Source organism: Taudactylus pleione, unplaced genomic scaffold (assembly GCF_031769625.1).
Source record: "Taudactylus pleione unplaced genomic scaffold, aTauple2 ptg000253l, whole genome shotgun sequence".
NCBI classification, from domain to species: domain Eukaryota; kingdom Metazoa; phylum Chordata; class Amphibia; order Anura; family Myobatrachidae; genus Taudactylus; species Taudactylus pleione.
This window is the reverse complement of record NW_028284655.1, coordinates 2620661-2648481: the sequence shown is the minus strand read 5'-3', so window position 1 is coordinate 2648481 and position 27821 is coordinate 2620661. Positions and strand designations below refer to the sequence as shown.

At 48.9% G+C, this 27821-nt stretch overlaps 1 protein-coding gene across 2 annotated transcripts in view; it reads right to left on the bottom strand.

Moving 5' to 3' along the window:
- LOC148515100 (CD209 antigen-like protein C) overlaps nt 1-27821 on the bottom strand; it is a 122601-nt gene that overhangs the window by 53237 nt on the left and 41543 nt on the right. For both annotated transcript variants that reach the window (XM_088480445.1, XM_088480446.1), the window contains exons 4-7: nt 27327-27377; nt 24867-24983; nt 19742-19783; nt 16519-16590 (exon numbers count right to left, since the gene is read on the bottom strand). In XM_088480445.1, the coding sequence (XP_088336571.1) occupies nt 16519-16590; nt 19742-19783; nt 24867-24983; nt 27327-27377 (282 nt within the window). The remainder of the gene's footprint in view (nt 1-16518; nt 16591-19741; nt 19784-24866; nt 24984-27326; nt 27378-27821) is intronic.

Here is a 27821-nt window from a genome sequence, read left to right as displayed (position 1 = left end):
GGTCCTCCTATGCAGTGCCCCTTATACAATTCCCCCAGTAGTAGTCCCACCAGTGCAGTGCCCCCAGTAGTAGTCCCACCAGTGCAGTACCCCCAGCAGTAGCCCCCCCCCAGCAATGCCCCCAGTAGTAGTCCCCTCCCCCTCAGGAATGCCCCCAGTAGTAGTCCCCCATAGCAATGCCCCCAGGAGCAGTTTCCCCCCAGCAGTGCACCCAGAAGTAGTCCTCCCAGCAGTACCCCTAGTAGCAGTCCCACCCAGCAGTGCACCCAGTAGTAGTCCCCCCAGCAGTACTCCTAGCAGCAGTCCCACCCATCAGTGCTCCCAGTAGTAGTCCCACCCAGCAGTGCCCCCAGTAGTCCCCCCCAGCAGTGCTCCCAGTAGTAGTCCCACCCAGCAGTGCCCCCAGTAGTCCCCCCCAGCAGTGCCCCCCAGTAGTAATCCCCCCCAGCAGTACCAGTAGTAGTAATCCCCCCAGCAATGCCCCCCAGTAGTCCCCCCAGCAGTACCAGTAGTAGTAACCCCCCAGCAATGCCCCCAGTAGTCCCCCCCAGCAGTACCAGTAGTAGTAACCCCCCCAGCAATGCCCCCAGTAGTCCCCCCCAGCAGTACCAGTAGTAGTAACCCCCCCAGCAATGCCCCCAGTAGTCCCCCCCAGCAGTACCAGTAGTAGTAACCCCCCCAGCAATGCCCCCCAGTAGTAGTCACCCCCAGCAGTACCAGTAGTCCCCCCAGCAGTACCAGTAGTAGTAACCCCCCCAGCAATGCCCCCCAGTAGTAGTCCCTCCCCAGCAGTACCAGTAGTTAACCCCCCCAGCAATGCCCCCCAGTAGTAATCCCCCCCAGTAGTAGTAACCCCCCAGCAATGCCCCCCAATAGTCCCCCCAGCAGTACCAGTAGTAGTAACCCCCCCAGCAATGCCCCCAGTAGTCCCCCCCAGCAGTACCAGTAGTAGTAACCCCCCCCAGCAATGCTCCCAGTAGTCCCCCCCAGCAGTACCAGTAGTACCGCGGGGTCTGCGGGGGCTGTAGTTACGCCACTGGGTGAAGTGAAGAGTTTGGTAACTCTCCAGAATTTTCCTGTAGCAAAGAGACTTCTCTCCCGAGTTTGACATTAGTAAATTTGTGCGTGGGAAAAAAATGCCCAAACTCTCCAGAGAATGCTAACTCGACCCAACTCGAATCTTTGTAAATTTACCCCTAGGTCAGCAATGCATACTAGAATAACATCACACTTAGACATTATCTGAATGGGGTGTTTCCTACACTGCTGTGTACATCACTGTAAACAGAGAACACTTTGCAGGATCATTTGCATTTACATTGTATATATGTACTTAACTGCTAGCTGGAGTGCCCAGTACCTCTGTATCTCTCCAGAGGTCATAAAAAACATGGTGGTATTCATGCTCATGACTATAAGTATAATAGGCAGCAGCAGACCCAGGGGCGGAAGTTCATACCTGGAGCTCGGAGGCAAGATAGTTGTTGGTGCCCCTCCTCCGTTCGTATTCATCCAGTCCCAGCAGCACTCACACACACATTCCCTAAACCACATTCAATTCCAACACACCAGCAGCACCCAGACACACACTCTCCTCCTCTGCATTCTCTGCCAACACCCAGACACACACCCTCCTCCCTGCATACACTGCTAACATGCCAGCAGCACCAACACAAACCTTCCTCCCTACATTCACTGCTAACAACCCTGCAGCACTGAGACACGCACACTTCTCCCTGCATTCACTATTAACAACCTAGCACCACTCAGTCACACACTCTCTCCTCTGCATTCACTGCCAACGGGTTGGAGCTCGGGATCCCGACAGTCAGAATTTCAACACCGGCATCCCGACAGGGCTAGAATACCGACATCTGTTGGTAAGTATCCTAACCTACCCTTAAACCTAACCCTCCCTCCATGCAGCCTAAACCTAACCTCTCCCTTCCACAGCCTAAACCTAACCTCTGCCTTTCCGCAGCCTAAACTTAACCTCTCCCTTCTACAGCCTAAACCTAACCTCTCCCTTCCACAGCCTAAACCTAACCTCTCCCTTCCACAGCCTAAACCTAACCTCTCCCTTCCACAGCCTAAACCTAACCTCTCCCTTCTACAGCCTAAACCTAACCTCTCCTTTCCACGGCCTAAACCTAACCTCTCCCTTCTACAGCCTAAACCTAATCTCTCCCTTCCACAGCCTAAACCTAACCTCTCTCTTCCACAGCCTAAACCTAACCTCTCCCTTCTGCAGCCTAAACCTAACCTCTCCTTTCCACGGCCTAAACCTAACCTCTCCCTTCCACAGCCTAAACCTAACCTCTCCCTTCTGCAGCCTAAACCTAACCCCCCCTAGTGCCTAACCCTAACCCCCCCTAGTGCTTAAACCTCCCGATAACCCCACTACTTACCGTCGGGATGGCGGCGGTCAGGATGCTGCCGGAGGGATTCTGTCTGGTGTCGGGATCTGGCGACAGCATTCTGAGCGCAGGCATCCCGACAACCGGGATGTAAATTACATTCCCTGCTAACATCCCAGCAGAATCCAGAAACACACCCTTGCCCCCTGCATTCACTGGCAACCCCCAGCAGCATCCAGACACACACCGTCACCCTCTGCATTTACTGCCAACACCCCAGCAGCACCCAGACACACACCTGCCTCCCTTCATGCACTGACAAAAGCCCAGCAGCACCCAGACTCCCCCTTCCCTGCATTCACTATTAACAACCTAGATGCACCCAGACACACACTGTCTCCAAGAGAGGATTGGCAGCTAACCAAGGGTCCACCAACACTCTTTAACCACACTCTCTCCCTTTGCATTCACTTTCAACACTACAGTAGCACCCAGACATACACTACCCACCCCCTGCATTCACTGCCAAAACCCCAGCAGCACTGACACACACCTGCCACCCCTGCATTCACTGCCAACACCCCAACAGCAACCAGACAGACATTTGCCACCCCTGAATTCACTGTCAACACCCTAGCAGCACCCGAGACATACCCTCCCCCTGCATTCACTTCCAACACCCCAGCAGCACCCAGACACAAACTCTCCCCCCTGTATTTACTGCCAAAACCCCAGCAGTCTATTTCTACTCCAATAGATTTTTATTGAATTTTTCAAAAAGGAATTACAAAACAATACAATAACAAAGTAAAATAATATACAACTACTCCTACTAATAATAATAACAAAATGAAATGAATATAAGGGGGAGGGTATACACACACAATTGGAAAGGGAAAAGAAAAAAAAAAAGAAGAAAAAGTGGGTACCACAATCAACAAAAAAATAACATTATATTACTCAATTATCACAGCATATAAATAAAAATACCATAATAAGCAGAACAGGGCAAATGGCATTAAATAGAAAAATACCAGCACCAGAATAAAAAACTGATAATGTAGATAACCTAAACTGCTAAAGACATATCTCTGAGCCGAAGGTCCTCACCCTCACCATCAGTTACATATTCATTCCATTTGAACCATAACATCAGCGGTGATGAAGTGGACGTGGAATAACTTCTGCTGTTTCCATCAGGAATGCAAACTGTACCTTATGGATAATCTTATACATAGAGGGCAAGGTAGGAGATTTCCATAGTTGCGCTATTGCTGTTTTAGCTGCTATTAGGATGTGGCCCAATATATAGCAGTCGTTGCTTGACAGACTAGAAGGATAAACATGGAGAAGCGCCAAGGAAGGGGATGGCTGTATACTAACATTCAAAACTTTGGAAGCTAGATCAAACACCTCTTGCCACAAAGCCTGGAGAAGAGAACAGCTCCAGAATATGTGAAATATGTCTCCAACATTCACACAACACCTCCAGCAATACTTTGACTGAGCAGGCCACATTATGTGTAATTTGGCTGGAGTGAAATATAACCTATGGAGTATCTTATACTGTAACTCCAAATGATTATAACATTTGGACAATTTGTGGGCAGTTATATAAATAGATTCCCATTGCTGAGAAGTATACGACTCCTGAAGTTCTAGCTCCCACTGAACTTGGGATTTGGACTTAACAGAAGGACCAACCCCAACACTAAGGTTATACCAAAAGGTCATAAATCCCTTTGAGTTACCTCTTGGCATTTTAGTAAAAATGTCTGCTGAGGGCAACTCCAAGGAGCCGCTTACTTTAACAGAATTAGTGCTGTATACGGAGATAGGTAAATAGTTCACCTGGTGGCAAATGGAATTGGGATTGTATTTGAGGGAATGGAATGAGTGAGGCAGAGCTCGAAATGTCTGCAATGGTCTCAATCCCTCGGGAACGCCAGCTCGCTATAGGTAAATCTGGTATCAGACGAGAGAGCACGACCAAAGATAAAGATTTAGCTGGCAATATAATACATTTCAACTTAAATACCATATAATCCCATATCTTGAGGGACAGCAGTCTATTTCTAAACCAGGATAAGGTTTGTGCAAGTGAGTACTGATAATGATGTTAGCCAATTGAATTATTGCTTTATCAGCTAGATTTCTGTTGAAATATCACCATCACCACTTGCTCCATCATCTGAGTGTGCTACATCTCAAGAACTGCACCGGACCACAAGTATAAGGAACTGTGGCCCTGATTCAGAGCCGGACGCTCTTTATGAGTGCTCGCTCAGAATCTGGGCGGGCTGTTTTTTTCTTCAATCCGGCCTCCTGGCCGCTCGCTAAGCTGTGGGTGACCACCCACAGTTTTTGCGAGCGGCCAGGTGATGGTCACTGATTTTTTTAGACAGTCACCACTGCTTATTCCACACCAGTTATAGGATAGACAGGCAGTTAGCAGCCCCAGTATTGTAACACATATTACTAGGTCCAGAGAATAAGTGTGTATACGGGTGGAGAGCTAGCTGAACATGTAATGTAGCCAGGGCACCTACTGTCACAACTCTTCGACGGATTGTGGATGCGGCCCGTATTTAGAGAATTGGCTAGACCTATGCCTGAGGCGCGGAGTCTAATGTGCCAGCGGTATTCACCAGGGACCCTCGCAAGAAGGTATGGACTTGGCTGCGTCCGACACACAGGTCGCGGCCCTCAGGTTAGGTTCCCCTATACAGGTACTGGTGGACACTGGATGAGGTGTAGAAGAATAAACGTAGTCGACAGGCCGGGTCAGAACCAAACAGACGAGACGGTACCAGAGAGCAGACGTAAACGGGTCACAGGGAGCAGCCGAGGTCAGAACCAGATATCAGGATCAGTACAAGTGGTCAGACGAATTCGGAGTCACAAACAAGCCAAGGTCAAGATCAGGATAATAGGTAAGTACTAGGAACGCTGGAGTATGGTATGGAGCCTGTCTGGTGCCAGAGACTTCCTCTTATAGAGAAGGTTCAAAGAGCCGCGGCCGCCTGCACTTCCAGCCAGCATGCGGTGGACCCGGAGCGGACGTCATGGCAGCAGGCGCCAGGAACTCCCTGCCTGCTGCCTGCCGCAGATTCCAGTGCTGCCGGACCCGGTAAGTGGCAGCCGGTGTCTGGCGCACTGTGACATTATCCCCCCTTCTAGGGGTGGGCACCGAACACCCCACAAATGGTTTGTTGGGAAACTTCCGGTGGAACTTCTGAAGAAGCTGAGGCGCATGAATGTCAGAAGCCTTGACCCAGCAATGTTCCTCAGGACCATAGCCCCTCCAATCAGAAACTGAACAGCTCCTCTAAAAACCTTAGAGTCCAGAATCTGTTTCACTTCATATTCCTCTTGATGGTCTACCGGAATCGCAGGAGGAGGGCTGCAATGAGTTGAGAAGCGATTGAGCACCAAAGGCTTGAGAAGAGATACGTGAAACACATTGGATATTCTTAGAGTGTTTGGAAATTTCAAATGATATGCCACTGGGTTGATCACCTGTAAGATCTGAAAAGGACCAATGAATCTGGGAGCAAATTTCATTGTCGGAACCCTTAATCTCAGATGTTTGGTTGACAGCCAGACTTTATCACCAGGAGCTAGCACCGGACCCTTCCTCCTTCAACTATCTGCAAACAGCTTGTACCTTGAAGAAGTTCTACACAAATTCCTCTTTACCATCTTCCAGACCCTAAAGAATCGATTCACTGTACCACTTACTGGTAACACTGGATGCAGACTATACTGAACAAAGAATGGAGAATGTCCCGATGCCTCATGGTACAGGTTATTGTGGGCAAATTCAGCCCAAGGTAGCAGAAAGACCCAGTCAACTTGATTGGCTGAAACATACATCCTAATGAATTTTTCCAATTCTTGTTTACTCGTTCAGTCTCGCCATTACTCTGGGGATCATAGGCCGAAGAAAAGCTCAGATTGATGCCAAAGCACCTGCATAATGCTCTCCAGAACTTAGAGGTAAACTATACCCCTCTGTCGGAAACAATGTCCTTAGGAAACCCGTGTAACCTAAAGATTTCTCTTACAAAAATCTCTGCCAACTTTGGTGCTGAGGGTAAACCTTTCAAAGAAATAACGTGAGCGGCCTTGGAGAACCTATCCACCGCCACCAGAATTGTGTTGAACCCTTGGCATGAAGGCAGATCAGTCACAAAGTCCTTTGAAATGTGAGTCCAAGGGCAATCAGGCACTGGTAGTGGCAACAGGGAACCCGATGGAGAGTGTGGTGGAATCTTGTACTGAGCACAAATATGACAGGCTGCCACGGAGTCCTTTACATCCTGATGGATCGTCGGCCACCAGTACCACCTGAGGATCACTTCCAAGGTTTTTTGATGCCTGCATGCCCACTGAAACATGAAGAATGTGCCCACTGAAGTAGTTTAGCCCGAAGTTCTCAGGCTATGAATGTTTTCCCCAGTGGAATCTTGACCCTCTTGGTGGCTGCTAAGAAACAGGCAGGGTTTAGAATGGCCTTATCCTCCTTTACTTCTTCCATTTCAGCAGCACAAAATTCTCGAGTCAGGGCATAGGCCTTGATGTTCTTATTACCCGGCCGGTAAGTAATCACTAGATTAAATAGATCAAAGAATAATGACCATCTGGACTGACAATAATTTAAACAGTGAGCTGTCCTGAGGCACGTCAAATTCTTATGATCGGTGTAGACTGTTACGGGGAATTTAGCTCCTTCTAACAAGTATTGCCAAGTAGAGCCAGTTTGATGGCAAGTAGTTCCTTATCACCAACAGCATAATTCTTCTCTGATGTAGAGAACTTTCAGGAGAAGAACCCACAGGAGTACCACTTATTTCCTTTGTCTCTCGGTGACAGGACTGCCCCAACCCCAACTGTGGAAGCGTCCACCTCCAGAACCCGAAATGATGTACCCCAGAAATGTCAGTTCATTTTGTTCAAAAGAGCATTTCTCAAGTTTGCAGAAAAGCTGATTAGCTCGGAGTTGAGAAAGCACCTCACACACATGTTGATGATGACTTGCTGTATCTACAGAGAATATTAGGATATCGTCCAAATACACCACTACGTATTTATACAACAGATCCCGGAAAATATGATTCATGTATTTTTGAAACACAGCTGGGGAATAGCTCATGAACAGAGATCATAAGTGTGGAGCGGGACGCCGCCACCCACCTAAATCCTACTGCCACTTGGCACCGACACTGCTGACTTTGAGTTCAAAGACATTTGACTCTCTCTCACCTGCGACGTCATTATTTAATGTATATCTGCACGAATATTAATGTATGTATATTGCTAGACCACTAGACCTATTTACTATTTGCTAGGCATTCGAACCATCTGCTATCAATTTTATTTACGATTTTGTACCATCCAGGCATCCTGTTCATGAGCTATTCGCATGTACATGTTTTTTACTCTATTAATATATTAAATTGATTTATTACTAATTCGAATTCAGTCTCATGAGATGACTAACAGGTTATCATAATCAGACCATACAGTTTAACATCGTATTCTTAGGACCGACTATCACCCAAAACACTTTAGAGGTGAGTGCAGTTAAATCAAGAGATATGGTAAGAATTTACCTTTGTTATCTCTGTTTCTACGAAGTCCATAGGGTCCACAGGGTGACCTTGGGGTATAGCTGGATCCTGGATCCTCGGGCACCACGGAGTTAAAGCTTTCAGCTGCTCCCAGGATGCACTTGGGTCCAACCTCCCCTATACCCCGCCCCGAGCCACAGGCACCTCAGTTGGTAAGCAGCCCAGGCCGGAGGAGGAGACGAAACAGAGAGAAGGAAGACTGGAACACACAAGAACCATACTCACAGAAATGGGAGACGGAAAACCGGTGACCAGTCACACAGCCCATATGAAGCCAGGTGCGTCAGGGCGGGTGCCCTGTGGACCCTATGGACTTCGTAGAAACAGAGATAACAAAGGTAAGTTCTTACCATATCTCTTGTTTTCTACTTCAGGGTCCATAGGGGTCCACAGGGTGACCTTGGGGATGTCCCAAAGCAGTCCAACTAAGGGCGGGGATGCTCCTGTGCTGATAGGAGAACCCGGCGCCCAAAGGATGCATCCTGAGAGGCAAAGGTGTCAAACGCATAGAACCTCAAAAAGGTCTGAATGGAAGACCAGGTGGCCGCCTTACAGAGCTGAACAGCAGAGGCGCCACGTCTAGCAGCCCAAGAGGGACCCACAGACCGAGTGGAATGAGCCTTAACAGAGGCTGGAACAGGTAAACCCTCCTGCATATAAGCCTCAATAATAACAGAACGAAGCCAACGGGCTAGAGTCTGTTTGTTGGCAGGCCAACCCCTCTTGTGAAAACCAAAGAGGATAAACAAAGAATCCGACTTCCTCACAGAACTAGTCCGGTCCACATAAACCTGGAGTGCACGGACAACGTCTAAGGAAGTCTCCCCAGCCGAAAGATCAGGCGACTGAAAGGCTGGTACAACAATTTCCTGATTAATGTGGAACCTGGAAACCACCTTAGGCAGGAACTCAGGACGAGTGCGAAGTACCGCTCTGTCCTGATGAAAAATCAGAAAAGGGGGACGACAAGAAAGCGCCCCCAAATCTGAAACCCTCCTGGCAGAAGCAATTGCCAAGAGGAAAACAGTCTTAAAAGTTAGCCACTTGAGCTCCACTGACTCCAAGGGCTCAAAAGGCGGACCCTGTAAGGCCCGAAGAACCACCGCCAAATCCCACGGGGCCACAGGTGGCACAAAGGGAGGCTGGATTCTTAAAACTCCCTGGAAAAAGGTGTGTACATCCGGCATAGCAGCGATCCTGTGCTGGAACCACACCGACAGAGCAGACACGTGCACCTTCAGTGAGGAAAGACGTAATCCTAAATCCAAACCCGACTGAAGGAAATACGCGAAACCCGGAACACCTGGGGATCATACTTTCTGGCCTCGCACCACTGAAAGTAAGTGTGCCACACTCTGTGATAGATCCTCGCGGAAGCAGGCTTGCGCGCCCTCAGCATGGTGGTAATAACGGCGCTAGAAAAGCCCCGAGACCTCAGGACGGCTGTCTCAAGAGCCACGCCGTCAAAGATAGTCGACCCAGATCCGGGTGAAGACAGGGCCCCTGAGACAACAGGTCCCGCCGTTGAGGTAGGAGGAACGGAGCGTCGATGGACAAGCTCCGCAGATCGGAGTACCACGGCCTTCTGGGCCACGCTGGGGCCACCAGGATCAGTGTGCCTCCGTCCTGTTTGAACTTGCCCAGGACCCGAGGCAGCAGAGATATCGGAGGGAACAAGTAAGCCAGTTGAAACAGCCATCTCACCGACAGCGCGTCTATCAGACTTGCGCCTGCGTCCCTTGTCCTTGACCCGTACACGGGCAGCTTGTGATTGTGACGGGACGCCATCAGGTCCAGTTCGGGCAGCCCCCACTTGTCCACGAGTAGTTGGAATACCTCTGGATGAATCGACCATTCCCCGGGATGCACGTCGTAACGGCTGAGGAAGTCTGCCTCCCAATTGAGGACTCCTGGGATGAAAACTGCCGAGAGAGCTGGAAGATAGCGCTCTGCCCAAACCAGGACGCGGGACACCTCCGACATCGCAGCTCGACTGCGAGTCCCTCCCTGGTGATTGATGTACGCCACCGTGGTGGCGTTGTCTGACTGCACCTGAACGGCCCTTCCGTGAAGAGCGGTGCCGGACGACTGCAGGGCTCTGTATACTGCCCTCAGTTCCAGGATGTTGATGGGAAGAATCGCTTCCTCCGCCGACCAACGACCCTGAAGTGACAAGGAGCCTGTCACCGCCCCCCAACCCCGGAGACTGGCATCTGTCGTGAGCAGAACCCATTCCGGGATCCAAAAGGGGCGCCCCTCTATGAGATGAGCTGTCTGCAGCCACCAGGCTAGGGACAGACGCACCTCCGAGGACAACACCAGCATCTGAGAGCGGATCCTGTGTGGCAATCCATTCCATTCCGAAAGAATCAGCCCCTGCAGGGGCCTGGAATGGAACTGGGCAAACTCCACCATGTCGAATGCCGACACCATGGACACCAAAACTCTCATTGCTGAGTGCACCGACACTCTGCCCACTGCTCAGACAGCCGTGAATCTGCAGCTGTAAGGAGGAGACCTTCTCTGGAGTCAGAAAAATCCGTTGCTGACGAGAGTCCAGCAGGGCCCCCAAATGAACCATCCGCTGTGATGGGATGAGGGAGGACTTCTTCCAGTTGATCAACCAGCCGTGCGCCTGTAGACAAGCGACCGTCAGGTGGAGATGCTGGATCAGTACCTCCGGGGAGCTTGCCAGCAAGAGGAGGTCGTCTAGATACGGTAGCAACCGTATCCCCTGGCTCCGAAGGTGAGCCGCCATGACCGCCATCACCTTGGTAAATACCCTTGGTGCCGTGGAGAGACCAAAGGGTAGAGCCCTGAATTGGTAGTGGTTGTGGAGAATAGCAAACCGCAGAAACTGTTGGTGCGATGTTGCTATAGGCACATGGAGGTAGGCGTCCTGGATATCCAGGGAGACCATATAATCCCCCGGTTCCATCGCCAGAATGATGGAACGCAAAATTTCCATCCTGAATTTGGGAACCCTGAGAAACCTGTTCAGGGACTTCAAATTGAGGATGGGGCGATGAGAGCCATTGGGTTTCTGCACCAGAAACAGCGTAGAGTAATACCCCATCCCACGTTGAGACTGTGGTACGGGTATAATGACCCCCGACGTCAGCAAGGCCTCTATGGCTTCCTGAACCTGCAAGGCCTTGGTTTTGTCCTGAGAAGGACTTGTGCAAAAAAACTGGCAAGGCGGCCTGTGCCGAAAAGACAGGGCATACCGCTGGGAGATCACTTCTCGCACCCAGGCATCCGTGGTGGTATTGTGCCAGCACTGGGCGAATTGAAGAAGTCGGCCTCCCACTCTGGGGTCCCCCAGAGGGAGGCCCATCCCATCACGCAGAAGGCTCATCTTCTGGCTTGGAAGAAGGGCGCCTAGCACTCCAGGCTTGCTTCTTTGGCTTTGAGGCGGTCTTGGGTGCGGACTGCCTCGGGAAGGACTGACCCTTTGCCTTGCCCTGAACCCAAAAGGAATGAAAGGCCGAGCTCCGGACCTTAGCAGGTGTAGTAGCTGAAGGGAGGAAGGCTGACTTGGATTTCGCCAGGGTATCTACTATTTTGTCCAGGTCCGGACCAAATAGTAATTCTCCATTAAAAGGTAAGGCCTCCAAGCCTTTCTTTGAATCCGCGTCTGCTCTCCAAGACCGCAACCACAAGGATCTACGAGCAGACACTGCTGCCGCCGAAACCCTAGAGGTCAACAGGCTAGCATCCAAAGATGCTTCTCCAATGTAGGAGGCGGCATCTCTCATCTGTCCTAACAACGCCCTCTGGATGTCCGGAGCTTCATCCGTAAACGCGTCCTCCAAGGCGTTGGCCCACCCCTCAATGGCCTTGGCCACCCAGGAGATGGCCATGGACGGCCGGGCTACAGCCCCTGAGAGAGAATAAATAGACTTTAAACAAGTCTCCACCTTCCTGTCCGTAGGATCCTTCAGCGAGGATATAGACGGCAATGGCAAAGTAGCACTCCTGATGAGGCGCGTTACATGGGAATCGACTGCAGGCGGAGTTTCCCATTTCTTACAATGCGCCTCCGGGAATGGATAATTGGACGCCAAGCGTTTCTGTGGCAGGAAACGCTTACTGGGTGTCTGCCAGGCCACCGCCATGTGATCAGTCAACTGATCAGACAAGGGGAACGCTGCAGAAGTAATCTTAGCTTTTTTAAAACTAGGATACCTCGACTTGGGAGCGGGTGCCTCATCCTCAATCAGAAGAATGGCCCGCACCGCCTTAACCAGAGCCCGCACATTGATGGAAGACTTAGTGTCTACCTCCTGGACTGAGGCATCTGAGGCTGTTTCATCCTGCACCTCACCATCATCCGAGGACCCCTCAGAATCCGGAAGATGCGCAGCCTGCGCCATGACTGAGCGTTTAGACGCCCTGGAGGGCACGTCACTGCGCAACATCGACTGAAAAGCCGAAGATGTTGCCGCCAAATCTTGGACAGTGTGGGAAAGCGCATCCACCCAGGGTGGAGGAGCTGCCACAGGAGCCTGAAACGGCACCACAGCCTGCTGTGCCACAGGGGTGGACTGAATATACATTGGCAACCCCGCATAGGGACCAACAGGCTGAGACCCCGGGGGAGTCTGCAATAATTGTGGGACACCCGGGGAATGGGGGATGGCAAGCTGAGGCAATGCCCTAGTAGGGGCGGCAGTCGGGACCGACAGACGGTCCGCGATGGACACCAGCACCTGGGAAAACATCGCCCATGGTGGCTCCTGCGACATGGGAGGTTTAGACATACCAGGGAGCGCCTGGCACCGTCCGCACAGGCCGTCCTGTGACAAATCCTCCCTATCCACTCCTGCAGAAAAGCGCCTGCAGGAGAACAATACCGGAGCCCCGGAGTGCTCAATCTCCTCCTCGGACATGACGTTGGAAGAAAACGTGCGCACTCAACCGTGTGCTGGACAACAGCCCACAATATGGCACCGTGTAGCACACAACTGTATGTGACGGACCTCACAAATACGTGATCTATATAGGTGAGGTCAGTAGAAACACCCTTCCCCCGCACACCTGTAGGGCTTGTAGGAGAAGGAAAGGGATAGGTATAGGCTGACAGTAAGTAGAAAAAAGACACAGACAGGCAGCACTAGCAAAAGTCACATACCATGCAGGAAGATATACTCACTGCACCTTTCCACTACAATCAACCTGCCCAGATTCAGTGTCTGGGAGGGCTATAGCGCTGTGTACACTGTCCTTGTCGGGGGAGAGGTACACAGGGGGACCGGTCCGCGTGCTCCCTGAGAGTATCTGCGCTGCCACAGAGAAAATGGCTGCTGGAGACCTCAGAGGAGGAGTGGCCGAGTAGCTGCATCTCAGCGACGCCAGACTACGTGCTGAAAGGCGCGCTGAGCTGAGGGGAGGAGCCGCTAGACAGGGAAGGCTTCCTCCCCTAGCTAGCATATTAACCCCCGGGTTGCCGGCAACCCGCTTGCCGCGATATTAACCCTGGTGGTCTAGTGGTCTGGCGGGGTATGCCTCCGCTGGAGGGGGGGCCCGCCACCACCGCTAGCGCCCCCGGTCTGTCCCCTAGACCAGGGGCATGGGACTGCATTTGAAAGGAACCCGCGCACCGCTGCTAATCAGCGGTGCGCGGCTTACCTGATCTCCCCGGCGTCTTCCGGCAGCAGTCCCGGGGGAAACCAGAGTCCGGCTAGTACAGACTCTGGCTTCCCCCGCCGCGATCCCCAGTTCAGTGCTGGCGTCGCGGCGCCAGCAGGGAGAAGGAGCGGCAGCGTGGGCGTCTGTACAGACAGCCCAGCGCTGCCGCTCTGGAGAAAAACTGTAGAAAAAAATAATTAAATAAATTTAACTAAGTTTAATAAAAAATTAAAAGCTTTAGTGGGCTTCTCCTGCAGCCCACCCCGCAGGGTGACCCGACTCTGGCCGGGCACCATCTAAAACTGAGGTGCCTGTGGCTCGGGGCGGGGTATAGGGGAGGTTGGACCCAAGTGCATCCTGGGAGCAGCTGAAAGCTTTAACTCCGTGGTACCCGAGGATCCAGGATCCAGCTATACCCCAAGGTCACCCTGTGGACCCCTATGGACCCTGAAGTAGAAATTGTATTATTGCATCTATACCTACAAGAAGTAGTGGGCACTTCTTAATTACTTACGGCACACCCCACCCCATTTATCTCTGGTGCGCCAGATTCTTTTCAGAATTTGCTTACCTTCCAGCCTACCCTAAACTATACCATCACTCTTAAATGATACCATCATACTGTAAATTACAACATGAAAGGACTCAATAGATTATAAGTACTGTTCTCTCCAAGGCAATCCCTGGGGAAATCTGCTCAGACACAGGGGGTCATTCAGACCCGGTCGTTAGCGCCGATGCGCTCGGACCGGGTCGATGGCCCCCCACAGAGCATGCGCACGCCGGCGACGGCGCCGTCGTGTGCATGCGTGAGACCCGCTACGACCGACAGCGCCGGTCGTAGCGGGTCTCAATCCAAAGGGGGCGAGCTGTCGATGTTGATTGACAGCTCGCCCCGTTTGGAAGGTGGGCCGAGGGGGTGGCAGCCCAAACGGAGGCTTTCCTATGGGAACGCCTGCCGTTTGGGGAAGGCCCCACTGACATCACTAGTGATGTCAGTGGAGAGCTTCCGGCACAGACAGAGCCAGAAGCTCTCCGGGGCTTACGACAAGAGAGACCCTAGGGTCTCGTCGTAAGCCCCGATGGTCGTGATGGTCTCTGACCATCACGACCATCACCGGAGTGGTCGTTAGAGCTGTGGGTGTTAACCCACAGCCTAACGACCGCAACAGAGGCGGGCGGTCAGGATGCAAGTGGCCGCCCAGTTTCTGAGCGACCGCTTGCATCCTCCGACCGCCTCTGAATCAGGCCCACAGTGCTTGGAACCAGGCTTTTCCTCACTCTTCCTGCCAGCAAGGCTCACCTTGCTTTCAGCAGGCACGCATCATCAGAAGATCCTCAAAGATCTTCCCATGCTTAGCAGTCCAGCAGGAGATGTAAGCCATAGACATCCCTGTCTCCCTGAATAATGCCTGGTTGTTGGGCACCACTCTTTATTCTGGCTCTGGCTCAATCATCCATTGCTTCTGAGTACAAGGAGGGAGCTATCTCTTCTAGCTAACCAAAACGTAATTCTTATATCTATGCTTGTGAATTCTGGGTACGAGGCGGATGCCTCTCTTTTCTGGATCAGTTTTTGGCTATTATTTCGGCTAGGACTAGACAGTGACTGGGGGGAGATGTATCAAGGTGTGGAAAAAGAGAGATAAAGTACCAAACAATACGTTTCTAACTGTCTTTTTTCAAACCCAGCCTGTAAAATGACACTTAAAGCCGCATACACGATATATCGTTCAGTGTGTATGCAGTGAACGACCAATGATGTTTGCTGTCGTGCAAACATACAGGCCAATCTGACAATATCAGGGATGTGGCAGGATGACATCACTGAACGATATTGTTCAATGTGTACACCTGATATCTTTCACCAATATTTTTCACCAATATCTTTCAGCACATCGTCTACTGTGTATACCCCTTAAGGAGCAGATTGGTTGGTATTTTATCGATCTCCACTATCTTTCTCCAAGGTTTGATACATCTACCCACCGGGCTCCTACCGTCTCACTCCTTGATCGACTACCAGTGAACATTACACATAGTCTGCAGGTGACAGGTTCTCACAATTAATCTCAACAAAGGAGCCTGATCACTGATAATGACGTTAGCTGTGATAATACCCTATACTTATTCTGTGAGATCCAGACTCAATGGCATTTCCTGTGGGTATTACACTGCCCCCTGTGTGCATGATCTAGGCACCCATAGTACTTGTAGCAATACATATAAACAAAATATAAGTGTATATACTATACATTACATAAAATTGTATACAGTATAGAGCTAGGTCTGGTCACCTTTAGGAGAGTGGGTCCTGGGCAGCCTTAAACCTAATTGAACATTCCTGTTACTCACCTCGCCTGAACCGAAAGACATTACTAGGGAACAAAGGCATGCTAAGTATTTCTGCCATAGTAACATCACAATGAGATGCATTAATTGTAGAACAAGGGTAACCCCTTGCTTCATCACCACAGAAGGATATAAGACTAATAGTAGTTAGAAATGGAACGTTAGGAAGGGGATAAATGTATAAGTTATGGACCACAGGATCAGATTTGGGCCATATCGTTGTACTGTACACGCTTGTAGTTTCACATGGATTATATATTTGGTAATAGAAGAAAATCATTATTTTAGGGCCTAAAAAAAGGCACCAATATAGATATGTATTTACTAAAAAAAAAAACTAGTCAGTGACTCAGAGAGGGGTTCTGTATTGGTTTGGGGGGTGTTGGAGCAGATGTGATGGGGGGTGTTGGAGCAGATGTGAAACCTAAGTCCTAGAAGTCCCTGCCTACAGCGGCCAATATTTGTATCTACTCAGTGCAACATTTTGCAGAGACCAGGCAATGGGTGAAAGAGGGTGATAGAGGACGATTGTGTCTTCCACTCACCTTGGTTGACTTTCTTCAGGTCCTCATTCCAAAGGTCTATTTCCTTCTTGGTTGACTCTTGGGCTAGAGAGACTATATTAGAATACAGTAATACATTAGTACATAAAACAAGAATTCCTAGATGTTAAAACATTTTCTGTGGTACTCAGTTTCTAAAACTATTTCTAGAGAGTATTATAGAATATGTAAAATAATATGAATAGGAAGGAGATTGTTATAAGACATCAGCCTCTTCATGTGAAGACTTTAACTGCGCTGATCTATAACAATATGACAGATTGTACAGCCACATAGAGTAAAGTAGTCCTATACAACACTGTATAATATTATAGTGAGTGGTCCATACTGCTCCTCTCTCTCTAAATTCTGCATTATACGCACATGTATTCTCCCTTTAGGCTTGACTCATATCATTAGAAATAATATCATTATCCTTTATTTAAATGGTGCCACAAGGGGTCCGTAGCTCCTTACATAGAATAGAAAAAGAAACAGCGCAAACACAACAACAAAAAAGTGCAAAGATTAACAGTACAAAACATTGCAGAACATGGGATAAAAGCTTATATAAACATTGCAGAACATGGGATAAAAGCTTATATAAACATTGCAGAACATGGGATAAAAGCTTATATAAACATTGCAGAACATGGGATAAAAGCTTATATAAACATTGCAGAACATGGGATAAAAGCTTATATAAACATTGCAGAACATGGGATAAAAGCTTATATAAACATTGCAGAACATGGGATAAAAGCTTATATAAACATTGCAGAACATGGGATAAAAGCTTATATAAACATTGCAGCATTTGCAGTCATAATACCCATAGAAGTGGCAACGGCTGAACCCAAAAGGTCGGTATTATAGTTGTCAGTGGGAGGAGATGATGGGATTAGTGAGGGAAGATAAAGAATGAGGGAAAAGCACTGTATTGACCCTTTGTATTCGAAGATATTTTATTTTATTCTATTTTCAACATGTCAGAATTGTGCCGATTGATGATCATATGTTCATGCTTATTAATTTAACACTCATTAATTTAATAAAAAATTTAAATAAATAAATAAAAGAATGAGGGAAAAGGTCCCTGCTCGTGACTGCTTACAATTTAATGGGGAGGGGCAGACAAACAGGGGTGACAATAAAATGGGGAGGGGCAGACAGACAGTGGTGACAATAAAATGGGGAGGGGCAGACAGACAGTGGTGACAATAAAATGGGGAGGGGCATACTGACAGGGGTGACAATAAAATGGGGAGGGGAAGACAGACAGTGGTGACAATATAATGGGGAGAGACAGACAGACTGGGGTGACACAGAGGAGACAGACAGTGAGCGAGGAGGTTGCAGTGTTGGGCTAGGATGAGAGCTGAAAGGCTTTAATAAAAAACTTGGTTTTCAGCGCCTGTTTCACACTTTTTAGAGAGGTAGAGACTCTGATAGGGAGTAGGAGAGAGTTCCAGTGGTGGGGAGCAGCATGGGCCAACTAACTCATGGGTGCATAATGACAGTGACACAGTGGTTAGTGTTACTGTCTTAGTGGTGGGGTCTTGGGCTCGATTCCCACCAAGGTGACTGAAGTTTATATGTTCTCCCCATGTTTACTTTGGTTTCCTCACGATACTTTGGTTTCCAGTAACCTGCTGGTAGGTTAATTGGCTTGCCAAAAAATTAGCCTGAGGGCCTGATTCTGAGGTGGATGTAGACATGGCCGCAGCTGCATCTATTTGCGGCCGCCTATCTGTGACTCTATGCAAATGCCATTTCAAAGTCCTTCCCTGGTGTACATCTGTGCATCCGCATGTACAAGGCCTGAGACGCCCACAGTCAGTGTCCATACACGCTGTAATATTGCCTGGTGCATCTTTAGATGCCACCATCGGTGCACCAGCCCTATGGTAGGTGCAGACATACCATCTGAGAAAGGCTACTAAACTGAATGATGGGGCGTTTGAGTACACAAACACTTCAGTGACATCCCTGCGCCAAAATGGACAATCTCTGTGCGTCTGTTTAGACACCTCCCAGTAGAACTGTTTTCAAGACATTTTCTAATTCCCGCCGTAGGAGTTTTTAGTGATTTTAGTAGTAAAAAAAAAAGTTGCTCAATTCAGCCAACATCAGTTCCCCAGCGTCTCGGTGTGGGGCCTAATTCAGAGATGTACGTAAACCTGATGTTTGCGCACAGCTTCAAAGTTTCAGAAGCTACATTGCGCATGTACAGATCTGGGGCTGCGATGTCGCCCGCAGTGCCCCAAATGCGGCACAATGATTGACATGCTGCTGGCATTTGGGGACGACGACAGGAAGTGTTCTGAAAATAGGGGCGTTAGCCCTGATTTATGGGCGTGCTGTAGTCAGTGGCTGCATCCTCGGGCACAGCTTCACTGGAACAGGCAGTGTGATTTAGCTGGACATCCTGAGTAGCCTAAAGGTTGCTAAGGTGGCCGATGGTCACACAATTGATCCGATGCTGCGTCCTTGGACATAGAAGCAGATCACAGAAGTCGGCAGTGGGCGTCTTTTAACTCAAGGTGCATATTGTAACACAGCCTCTGCGTACAAAGATGCTACGGAGTTACTAACTGCGTCCATCTCTGAATCAGGCCCTGTAAGCTCCAATGGAGCTGGTACTAATGATTACTATAACGTGGAGCACACTTGCCTACTTTTGAAAATGCATTTCAGGGAGATCGTAGAAGCAGCACCTATGAGTGTGGCGGTAATGTGGGCGTGTCCTGCTACATCGGAGAGGCGTGTCATATAACTGACTTATATCCACATGTAAACCAGCCCAAAAGCAGTTAGTAAGATCTACGTGTTGATGAAAACACACTGATACTTTTTAGAAAATACATGTAGCCATAGGGGTCATTGTGCCTTATACACAATGCAGGGAAAGGATACTAATGATCCCATTTGAATGTATATATCTCTGTTTTTTTATTACTATAACAGCTTCATAATAGGGATAAGGTGCAATCAAGGAGATTACTAGACTCTACAGGGAGTCAGGGAGATTGCTACTATTCCAGGGAGTCTCCCTGACAATGAGGGAGAGTTGGCAAGTATGAACTGGTGCTACTGTATGCAATCTGTGGTGGCAGTGGTGCCATACGAATTATCAGTGATGATGATACGTACATGGGTACAAGTAGAGGTGGCTGAAGAGTGTCAAATAAGTTAATTACAGTTATCCATTGAAGGCGATGCTTACCATTTTGCTTCAAGTCTGTGAGTTGATCAGAGAATTTAAAGACTGAAATGGAAGCAGATGAGGTCAGGTCATTCCACGCACCATCTTTGTCATAGACACAAAAGATCTAATGTAAAGTTAGGAGCACATACATCTCAGGCGCCAGTTCTGTTAGAGGGCGTGATACCTGCGATACAGGGATGCGTATATATATATATATATATATATATATATATATATGTGCCATATACGGGATCCCCTGATGCGCTGCAGAACTGTGGATTTTTGTTCTCACCTCTAAGGGAGCAAGAATAAATCCGCAATGAAGGTGCAATTAAACGCAATTTAGAAGGCCAGGTATAATTAGTAACATGGTTCCTCCAGTAACCGCAGGACAAGCCTAAATTATCTAAAATCATAACCATTGACTTGTCATATAATAATATTCACTTACATTTTTATTCATACAACTTTCATAGATGACACTGGGCACCTAGTATGTGTGGGTTTTCTTTTTATTTAAGTTAGCATGGAAATTAATTATTTACTGTATTTAAACTCTAATTCCAGTTTTGGGAGGAAATATTAATCCAAAGCGTTAGTGGGGTGAGTGCTCCATCTGACGCAGTGGTGCCTTCCTATAACCATGGTCACATGAGGCTCTTCTTGCTCCTGTCAGCAGGATGTCATCCATTGACATATTATATATACTGCCTATATGATAAAAGTCCTACCTTGGCCAGAGCTAGGAGAGTCATGGAGACATTAGGGATACTCTACTAACTCTGGTATCAGGGCAGTTTTTTTCCATACAACACCAGGGATGTAGGGAGGGCAGTTCCGGTGGAGCGCGAGGCGCCACGCGCTGCACCTGGTGACTGGCCAAAGAGTCTAACCGGCAGCTGACAGTGTCACATAACAGACCATTGCGCTGGTGCTGCGCCGTGGCAACCTGCGCGGTTGCACTTGACAGACAGTAGCACCAGCAGCTAAGCCCGGCCGGCTGACACTAGTCGTGTAATTAGGTGGGCAGCGTTTTTACATAACAGCCAAAAGCTAAACCCAGACGGCTGAGTTTTTAAAGACCCGTAACAAAAGGGGGGGGCAAGGTTCAGAACGGGGACAAACGTGTCCCCTCGCGGGCTTGCTTCACTCGCCACGCTTGGGGCACAGTGGCTCACTTCGCTCACCACAGGTTTATATTCCCCCTCTATGCCCACGTGGATAGTAACACTGGTAGCTGACTGGTCCTGCTGCAGCGGTCACATGACATCAGAGGTCCTTTCTCCAATTTGGATCTAGCAACAACCGTGAAGGTGAGAAGGAGAATCATTGGCTGAGAGGTTTTATAGTGGATGATGCTGGCCTGCTATAATCAGTGGGGAGGGGAGCAGAGGCAGATCCAGAAAGATCACAAAGCTAAACACAGTTATTCTCCCGGCAGGGCACTCCTGCACAGTGTAATTCGGGCATATTGGTAATGGGCGCATTATTGGGTGTGGGTGACGGGCCAGAGGTATTGTGGGGTCAGCACAATACGAGCGGGGCGGGCCAGAGGAGTAGTGGGACAGGACGGAGGAGGTATGGGGCGGGCCAGAGAAAGAGTGTGGGTGGACTAGAGGAGGTGTGGGGCGGGTGGGCTGCCGCAGGACAAACATCAGGGCGGCTGGGACTCCTCATCTATTGCACACACACAGCAACAGCATACAAGTGTGTGCTCAGCTGCTACTGCACAGGAACTAACTGCGGCTGTTATGCCCACTGACAAGGACGGCAGTTACTCTATCATTCATTAAAAGCTGGCAAACTAGCAGTGACCAATGATATCGAGTCTGCATTTTGAACTTGATCTTATTGGCCGGGGCTTATCTGCAGGATCTAATGATTGGCTGATGTCCTGGAGCTGCAGCTGCTGTGATTGGCCTAAGCAATTTGCCACATTATTTAGAAGTACAGGAAAGGAGAATTTAGAAATCAGTTTGAGGGAAGGAGGGAGCATTAGCTGGAACAGAGAGAGGATTAGAGGAGGGGGGAGAGGAGACATACAGTGCATCCGGAAAGTATTCACAGTGCTTCACTTTTTCCACAGCCTTATTCCAAAATGGAATAAATTCATTTTTGTTCTCAAAGTTCTACACACAATGCCCCATAATGACAACGTGTAAAAAGTTTTGTTTTTTTTCGATTTTTGCAAATTTAATAAAAAAATAAAACTAAGAAAGGTTAAGGCTGTCTGGGACCCCCTCTCTTGGCAGGTTGTGGGGGGCCCACTGGGGGCTGTTCTGCACTTTGAGGGGGCACTACATAAGAGAACACTGCGTAATGGGTACTGCTACAGGAAGCACTGTATAAGGGGCACAACTACAGGGAGCACTGTATAATGGGCACTACTACAGGGGGCACTGCATAAGGGGCACTACTATAGTAAGCACTGCATACGGGGCACTACTACACGGGGCACTACATAAGGGGCACTACTACAAGGATCACTGCATAAGGGCCACTACTACAGGAAGCATTGCATAAGGGGCACATCTACAGGGGGCACTGCATAATGGGCACTACTACAGGGGGCACTGCATAAGGGGCAGTACTACAGGGAGAACTGCATAAGGGGCACTACTACAGGGGGCATTGCATAAGGGCAACTACTACAGGAATCACTGCATAAGGGGCACATCTACAGGTGGCACTGCATAATGGGAACTACTACAGGGGCATTGCATAAGGGTCACTACTACTGGGGGCACTGCATAAGGGGCACTACTTTAGTAAGCACTGCATAAGGGGCACTACTACAGGGGGCACTAGATAAGGGGCACTGCTTAAGGGCCACTACTACAGGAAGCACTGCATAAGGGGCACACCTACAGGGGGCACTGCATAAGGGGCACACCTACAGGGGGCACTGCATAAGGGGCACTACTACTACATGAAGCACTGCATAAGGGGCACAACTACAGGTGGCACTACATAAGGGGCACTACTACTACATGAAGCACTGCATAAGGGGCACAACTACAGGGGGCACTGTATAAGGGGCATCACTACAGGGGGCACTGCATAATGGACACTAACCAGCGTTCCCAGTGATGCAGTGCGCGGGTGACATCATGATGTCACACGTGATGTGAGGAGCCTGCATACCTGCTAGATCTAGTTAGATTCAGGCAGCAGCAGTGACAGCCCTGATAGCGTGGAGCCAGTGGTGCCCAGAGTTGTAAGGTAAGTACTGCACAGGGTTGTGGGGGGAACAATAGTGGCTGTTCTGCACTGGGAGGGGGCATTGCATAATGGGCACTATTACAGGAAGCACTACATTAGGGGCACAACTATTGGGAGCACTGCATTAAGGGGCACAACTACAGGGGGCACTGCATAATGGGCACTACTACAGTGGGCAATGCATAAGGGGCACTACTACAGGAAGCACTGCATAAGTGGCACTACTACTGAGGGTAGTACTATAATAAGCGCTGCATAAGGGGCACAACTACAGGGGGCACTGCATAAGGAGCACCACTACAGGGGGCACTGCATAAGGGGTAATACTACAGGGGGCACCGCATAATTGGCAGGTTATAACCTATGTTCCCAATTATCTAGTTCTACATTGACATAGAAACTGTGCAACCTGTCTTGAGCTGAGGTTACACACTGGCAGGAGAGGAGGGTTGGTGAGGTAGATTTTTCATGGTGGTATGTAATGGGCATTACTGTGTGGCATAATGTGTAAGGGGCATTACTGTGTGGCACAATGTGCTATAAGGGGTATTACTTAGTGTGGTATAATGTGTTATAAAGGGCATTACTGTGTGGCATAATGTGTTATAAGGGGCATTATTATGTGGCATAATGTGTAAGGGGCATTACTGTGTGGCATAATGTATTATAAGGAGCATTACTGTGTGGGATAATGTTTTGTAAGGGGCATTACAGTGTGCCATAATGTGTTGTAAGGGGCATTATGGTGTGACATAATGTGTTATAGGGGCATTACGGTGTGGTGTGACGTGTTATAAGGGCATTGCGGTGTGGCATAATGTGTTATAAGGGGCATTAGTGTGGCACAATGTGCAAGGGGCATTACTGTATCATGAAACGACACACCTTTTTGAGAAGGTGTGCCTAGAAAAACATCTTCTTTGGGGGGTTTTTTGGGTGGGCACCAGAAACTTTTTTGGCAAGGGGAGCAAAATTTATAGTTATGCCACTGCCCCTGGGAAGAGTATCTTATGTATAGGGATAGATTGAACAAATCATTTGATCACATTAAGTGCATTGCTGTAAAAAGCATAATAATACAGAGTATTACTTACCAAGGGTCCAGTGTTCCACTTGATCCAGTGAGTCCTTCAATGCCTATTGGACCATTAATGCTTTATTTGATCCTACTGAATGTATGAAAAATAGGCCACACTGCAGGAGCTAGGAGAGGATCACCAGGAGCTAGGAGAGGATCACCAGGAGCTAGGAGAGGATCACCAAGATCTAGGAGAGGATCACCAAGAGCTAGGAGAGGATCACTGGAAGCAAGGAGAGGATCACCAGGAGCTAGGAGAGGATCACCAGGAGCTAGAAGAGGATCACCAGGAGCTAGGAGAGGATCACCAGGAGCTAGGAGAGGATCACCAGGAGCTAGGAGAGGATCACTAGGGGCTAGGAAAGGGTCACCAGGAGCTGGGAGAGAATCACTGAAAGCTAGGAGATGATCACCAGGAGCTGGATCACCAGGAGCTAGGAGAGGATCACCAGTAGCTAGAAGAGGATCACCAGGAGCTAGGAGAGGATCACTAGGAGCTAGGAGAGGATTACTAGGAGCTAGGAAAGGATCACCAGGAGCTAGGAGAGAATCACTGGAAGCTAGGAGAGGATCACCGGGAGCTAGGAGAGGATCACCAGGAGCTAGGAGAGGATCACCTGAGCTATGAGAGGATCACCAGGAGCTACAGTAGGAGAAAATCACTAGGAGCTAGGAAAGGATCACCAGGAGCTAGGAGAGGATCAATGGACTGCAGCAATCATTGTGGGACCAACCAAAGCCTGGACTCCAGGTAAGTAATACTCTTGTTTAATCTTTAATTCACTGCAAATTCCTGCACAACTGCAAAATATAACAATCTGCCTTCTTGGAACTGTTACTTACAATAGATGAGCGTGATGCTGTTTATCAGAATGTAGAGCACCGATAAGAGGATCAGCCAGACCACTAACATTAGTTTAAAATTACCACCTCTTTGGCTCTTCTCAGAACTTGGTGCATCTAAAAGAGACATAGAGAGATAATCTTTACAATTTCATATGGGCAAGGGATCTATATGATGTCCTTACTGATATTTATATCTCAGTGGGTTAGTGTACGTCGTCATCTGGGAAGGTGTCTGGGCCACATATCTGGACAGTCAAGTTCCAGAATAAGCTGATTTTTGCACATCCAAACAATGATGGAGACACAGGGCCTCATTCAGTGGTGGACGGTTATTCCGTCGCGGCTGCAGCGGTAGTGAGAATTCATGCTAAAGCCACAGACGCAGTAATCTGTACAGACGCCCACAGGCTGCATCTCCGATCTGACACTTGCGGACAAAGACTCACTATTGGTCGCACCATCGAATTTCTGAGCAATGCTTTGGCTTCTCAGAATGTCTTTTCAAACTAAGGGCCTGATTCAGAGCCGGACGCTCTGACCAGAGCGCTTGCTCTGAATCAGGGCCCTCCTCCATTAAAATGGAGCGTCCTCCTGGACGCTCGTATAGCTGTGGGTCACCACCCACAGCATATACGAGCGTCCAAAAAGCTGGTCGCGATGGTCTTGACCATCGCGACCATCGGACTTGCGAGGGAAACCCTGCGGTCGGGTTTCCCAGCCACAAGCCCTGGAGTGATTTTGGCTCTATCAGAGCCAAAATCACTCCCACTGACATCAATAGTGATGTCAGTGGGGCCGGCTTCAGACGGTAGGCGTTCCCATGGGAACGCCTCCGTCTGGCAGGCACACCCACCAAAGGGGGCGTGCTGTCAATCAACATCGACAGCACGCCCCCTTTGGTGCGAGACCCGGAGCGATGGGAAGCCCGTCGCTCGCCGGGTCTCGCGCATGCGCACGACGGAGCTCCCTCCGTCGTGCGTATGCGCAGTGGGGAACATCGACCCACTTGCGAGCGTACTGCCGCTCGCGAGTGGGTCTGAATGACCCCCTAAGTTGCCAGGGACACTGAAGCTGCGTACAAAGACAGTCGCTGGCTGCGACATGCCCACAGAACACTAGCGACATGCCCATGTTACCCTGCCCCGTTACCTCCCATAAACGCTGACTGTCAATCACTCTGCATCCAAATACTCACTACAGCTGCCATCTGTAAACCACCGCGACACATGTGCAGTGTGACTCAGTTGCATGCGCAGTTTATAAACGACTGCGCAAACATTGATATAGCGTCCGCCTCTGAATCAGACACTCTGTGAGCAGCAGGCATTTTGGATGGGTAGGAACTTCAGATTGCTAATGGGCACTAAGGATGTATTCATATCAAACAATTCTGGACTTGGCCCATATTCAATCTCTGTGATGTTAAGATGTTTTTTCTATATATTAAATAAATCATCCCCTTTTTCATGAATTGTTATATGAGCAGGTCCCCATCATTGCAAATATTTTGTCTTTAAACTAATATTTGCTGCTGTTTAGTGTAAAATAAATTACTTAGCTATAATTTTCTTCTGTTCTTGATTCAACAAGGAAGAATAAAATACCCAATACAGGCTAAATGGACGGCTCTGGTGGACCTTACAGCAGAGAGAGGAGGGGGTCCATGTGCAGTCTCCGTCCAGGGCCCCCTCCTCTCTACCTGACTGCCGGCAGCACACTGAAGGCCTGATTCACACCCGCTCGCCAGCGCTATGCGCTCGCAAGCGGGTCGATGGCCGGGCAGTGCGCACGCGCAAGCCCCGGAGCGAGCGAGAAATTCACTCGCTCCGGGGCTCGCTACAAACTGGGTGGCTGTCGATGTTGATCGACAGCTCGCACCGTTTTGTAGGTGGGGAGGCTGGGTGGCTGGACAAACGGAGGCGTTCCTGAAGGTACGCCTGCCATTTGTGGGCAGCCCTACTGACATCACCAGTGATGTCAGTAGTGAGCTTCTGCCTCTATTAGGGACTTGCGGCAGAGGAGACCCTACCACAAGGGTCCCATCGCAAGCCCGATGGTCGCGACCTGGCCACTCGCAAAAGCTGTGGGTGGTCAGGTTTTAAAAAAAACATGCGGCCGCCCTGATTCAGAGCGAGCGCCTCTGATTCAGGCCCTGAGCTCAGCAGTAGACTCTAGTGATGTGCCAGAGTCTTCTGTACATGCCCAAGTCAGCGAGGAAATGGCGCAGCGCAAAACGGATGCGCAAAACGCCAAGCAGATTATTGGGGAAAAGATTATACAGTTTTGTGACTATATCTTTCTAATGCAATAACATAGACCAACGCGGTCCAATAAGTCTATTCTCCCTAACAGTGTGATCATTGAATGTTTTACATATTTGCAGCCATATGTATATAATTCCATTTCAGCAGAATACTTCCCTTTTTTAACAGTTGGCAGGTTTTTATCCCTTCTCACCTGTCAGGTCTCTAAACGCTGCATTTACAGCTGGTGATGAGAAATCTAGACCTAATGAAAGAAGATTGGAGAAAGTGCTATTATTGGATGACCCCAACTAACACCTCACATGTATCACAAAGCATTCATCTCCGCACAGACATACTAAATACAACTATTCCATAGGGCAGGAGCCTTTATTGTATACACGACTGCACTAGTACAACGAGAATAGGATATGTTCCTAGGCTGAGAAGTTGAGTACAAGTATAAATGAATAAATGACTTGCCCCCTGACGCTATAATGGCTATAAATGTTGGGCAAAAATAAACATCCATATTAATTTGGCATGATTACTGTATGTACTTTTAGCTCTTTCATTTGTATTCCTACTCTAATTATTAATGTATATTATTCTATATGTCTGAAGGGAAATAAATTATGTGGCAACCTTTTACAATACCTACAATTACTCACTCAAACTCTAGGGCAGGATGGTGACACAGTGGTTAGCA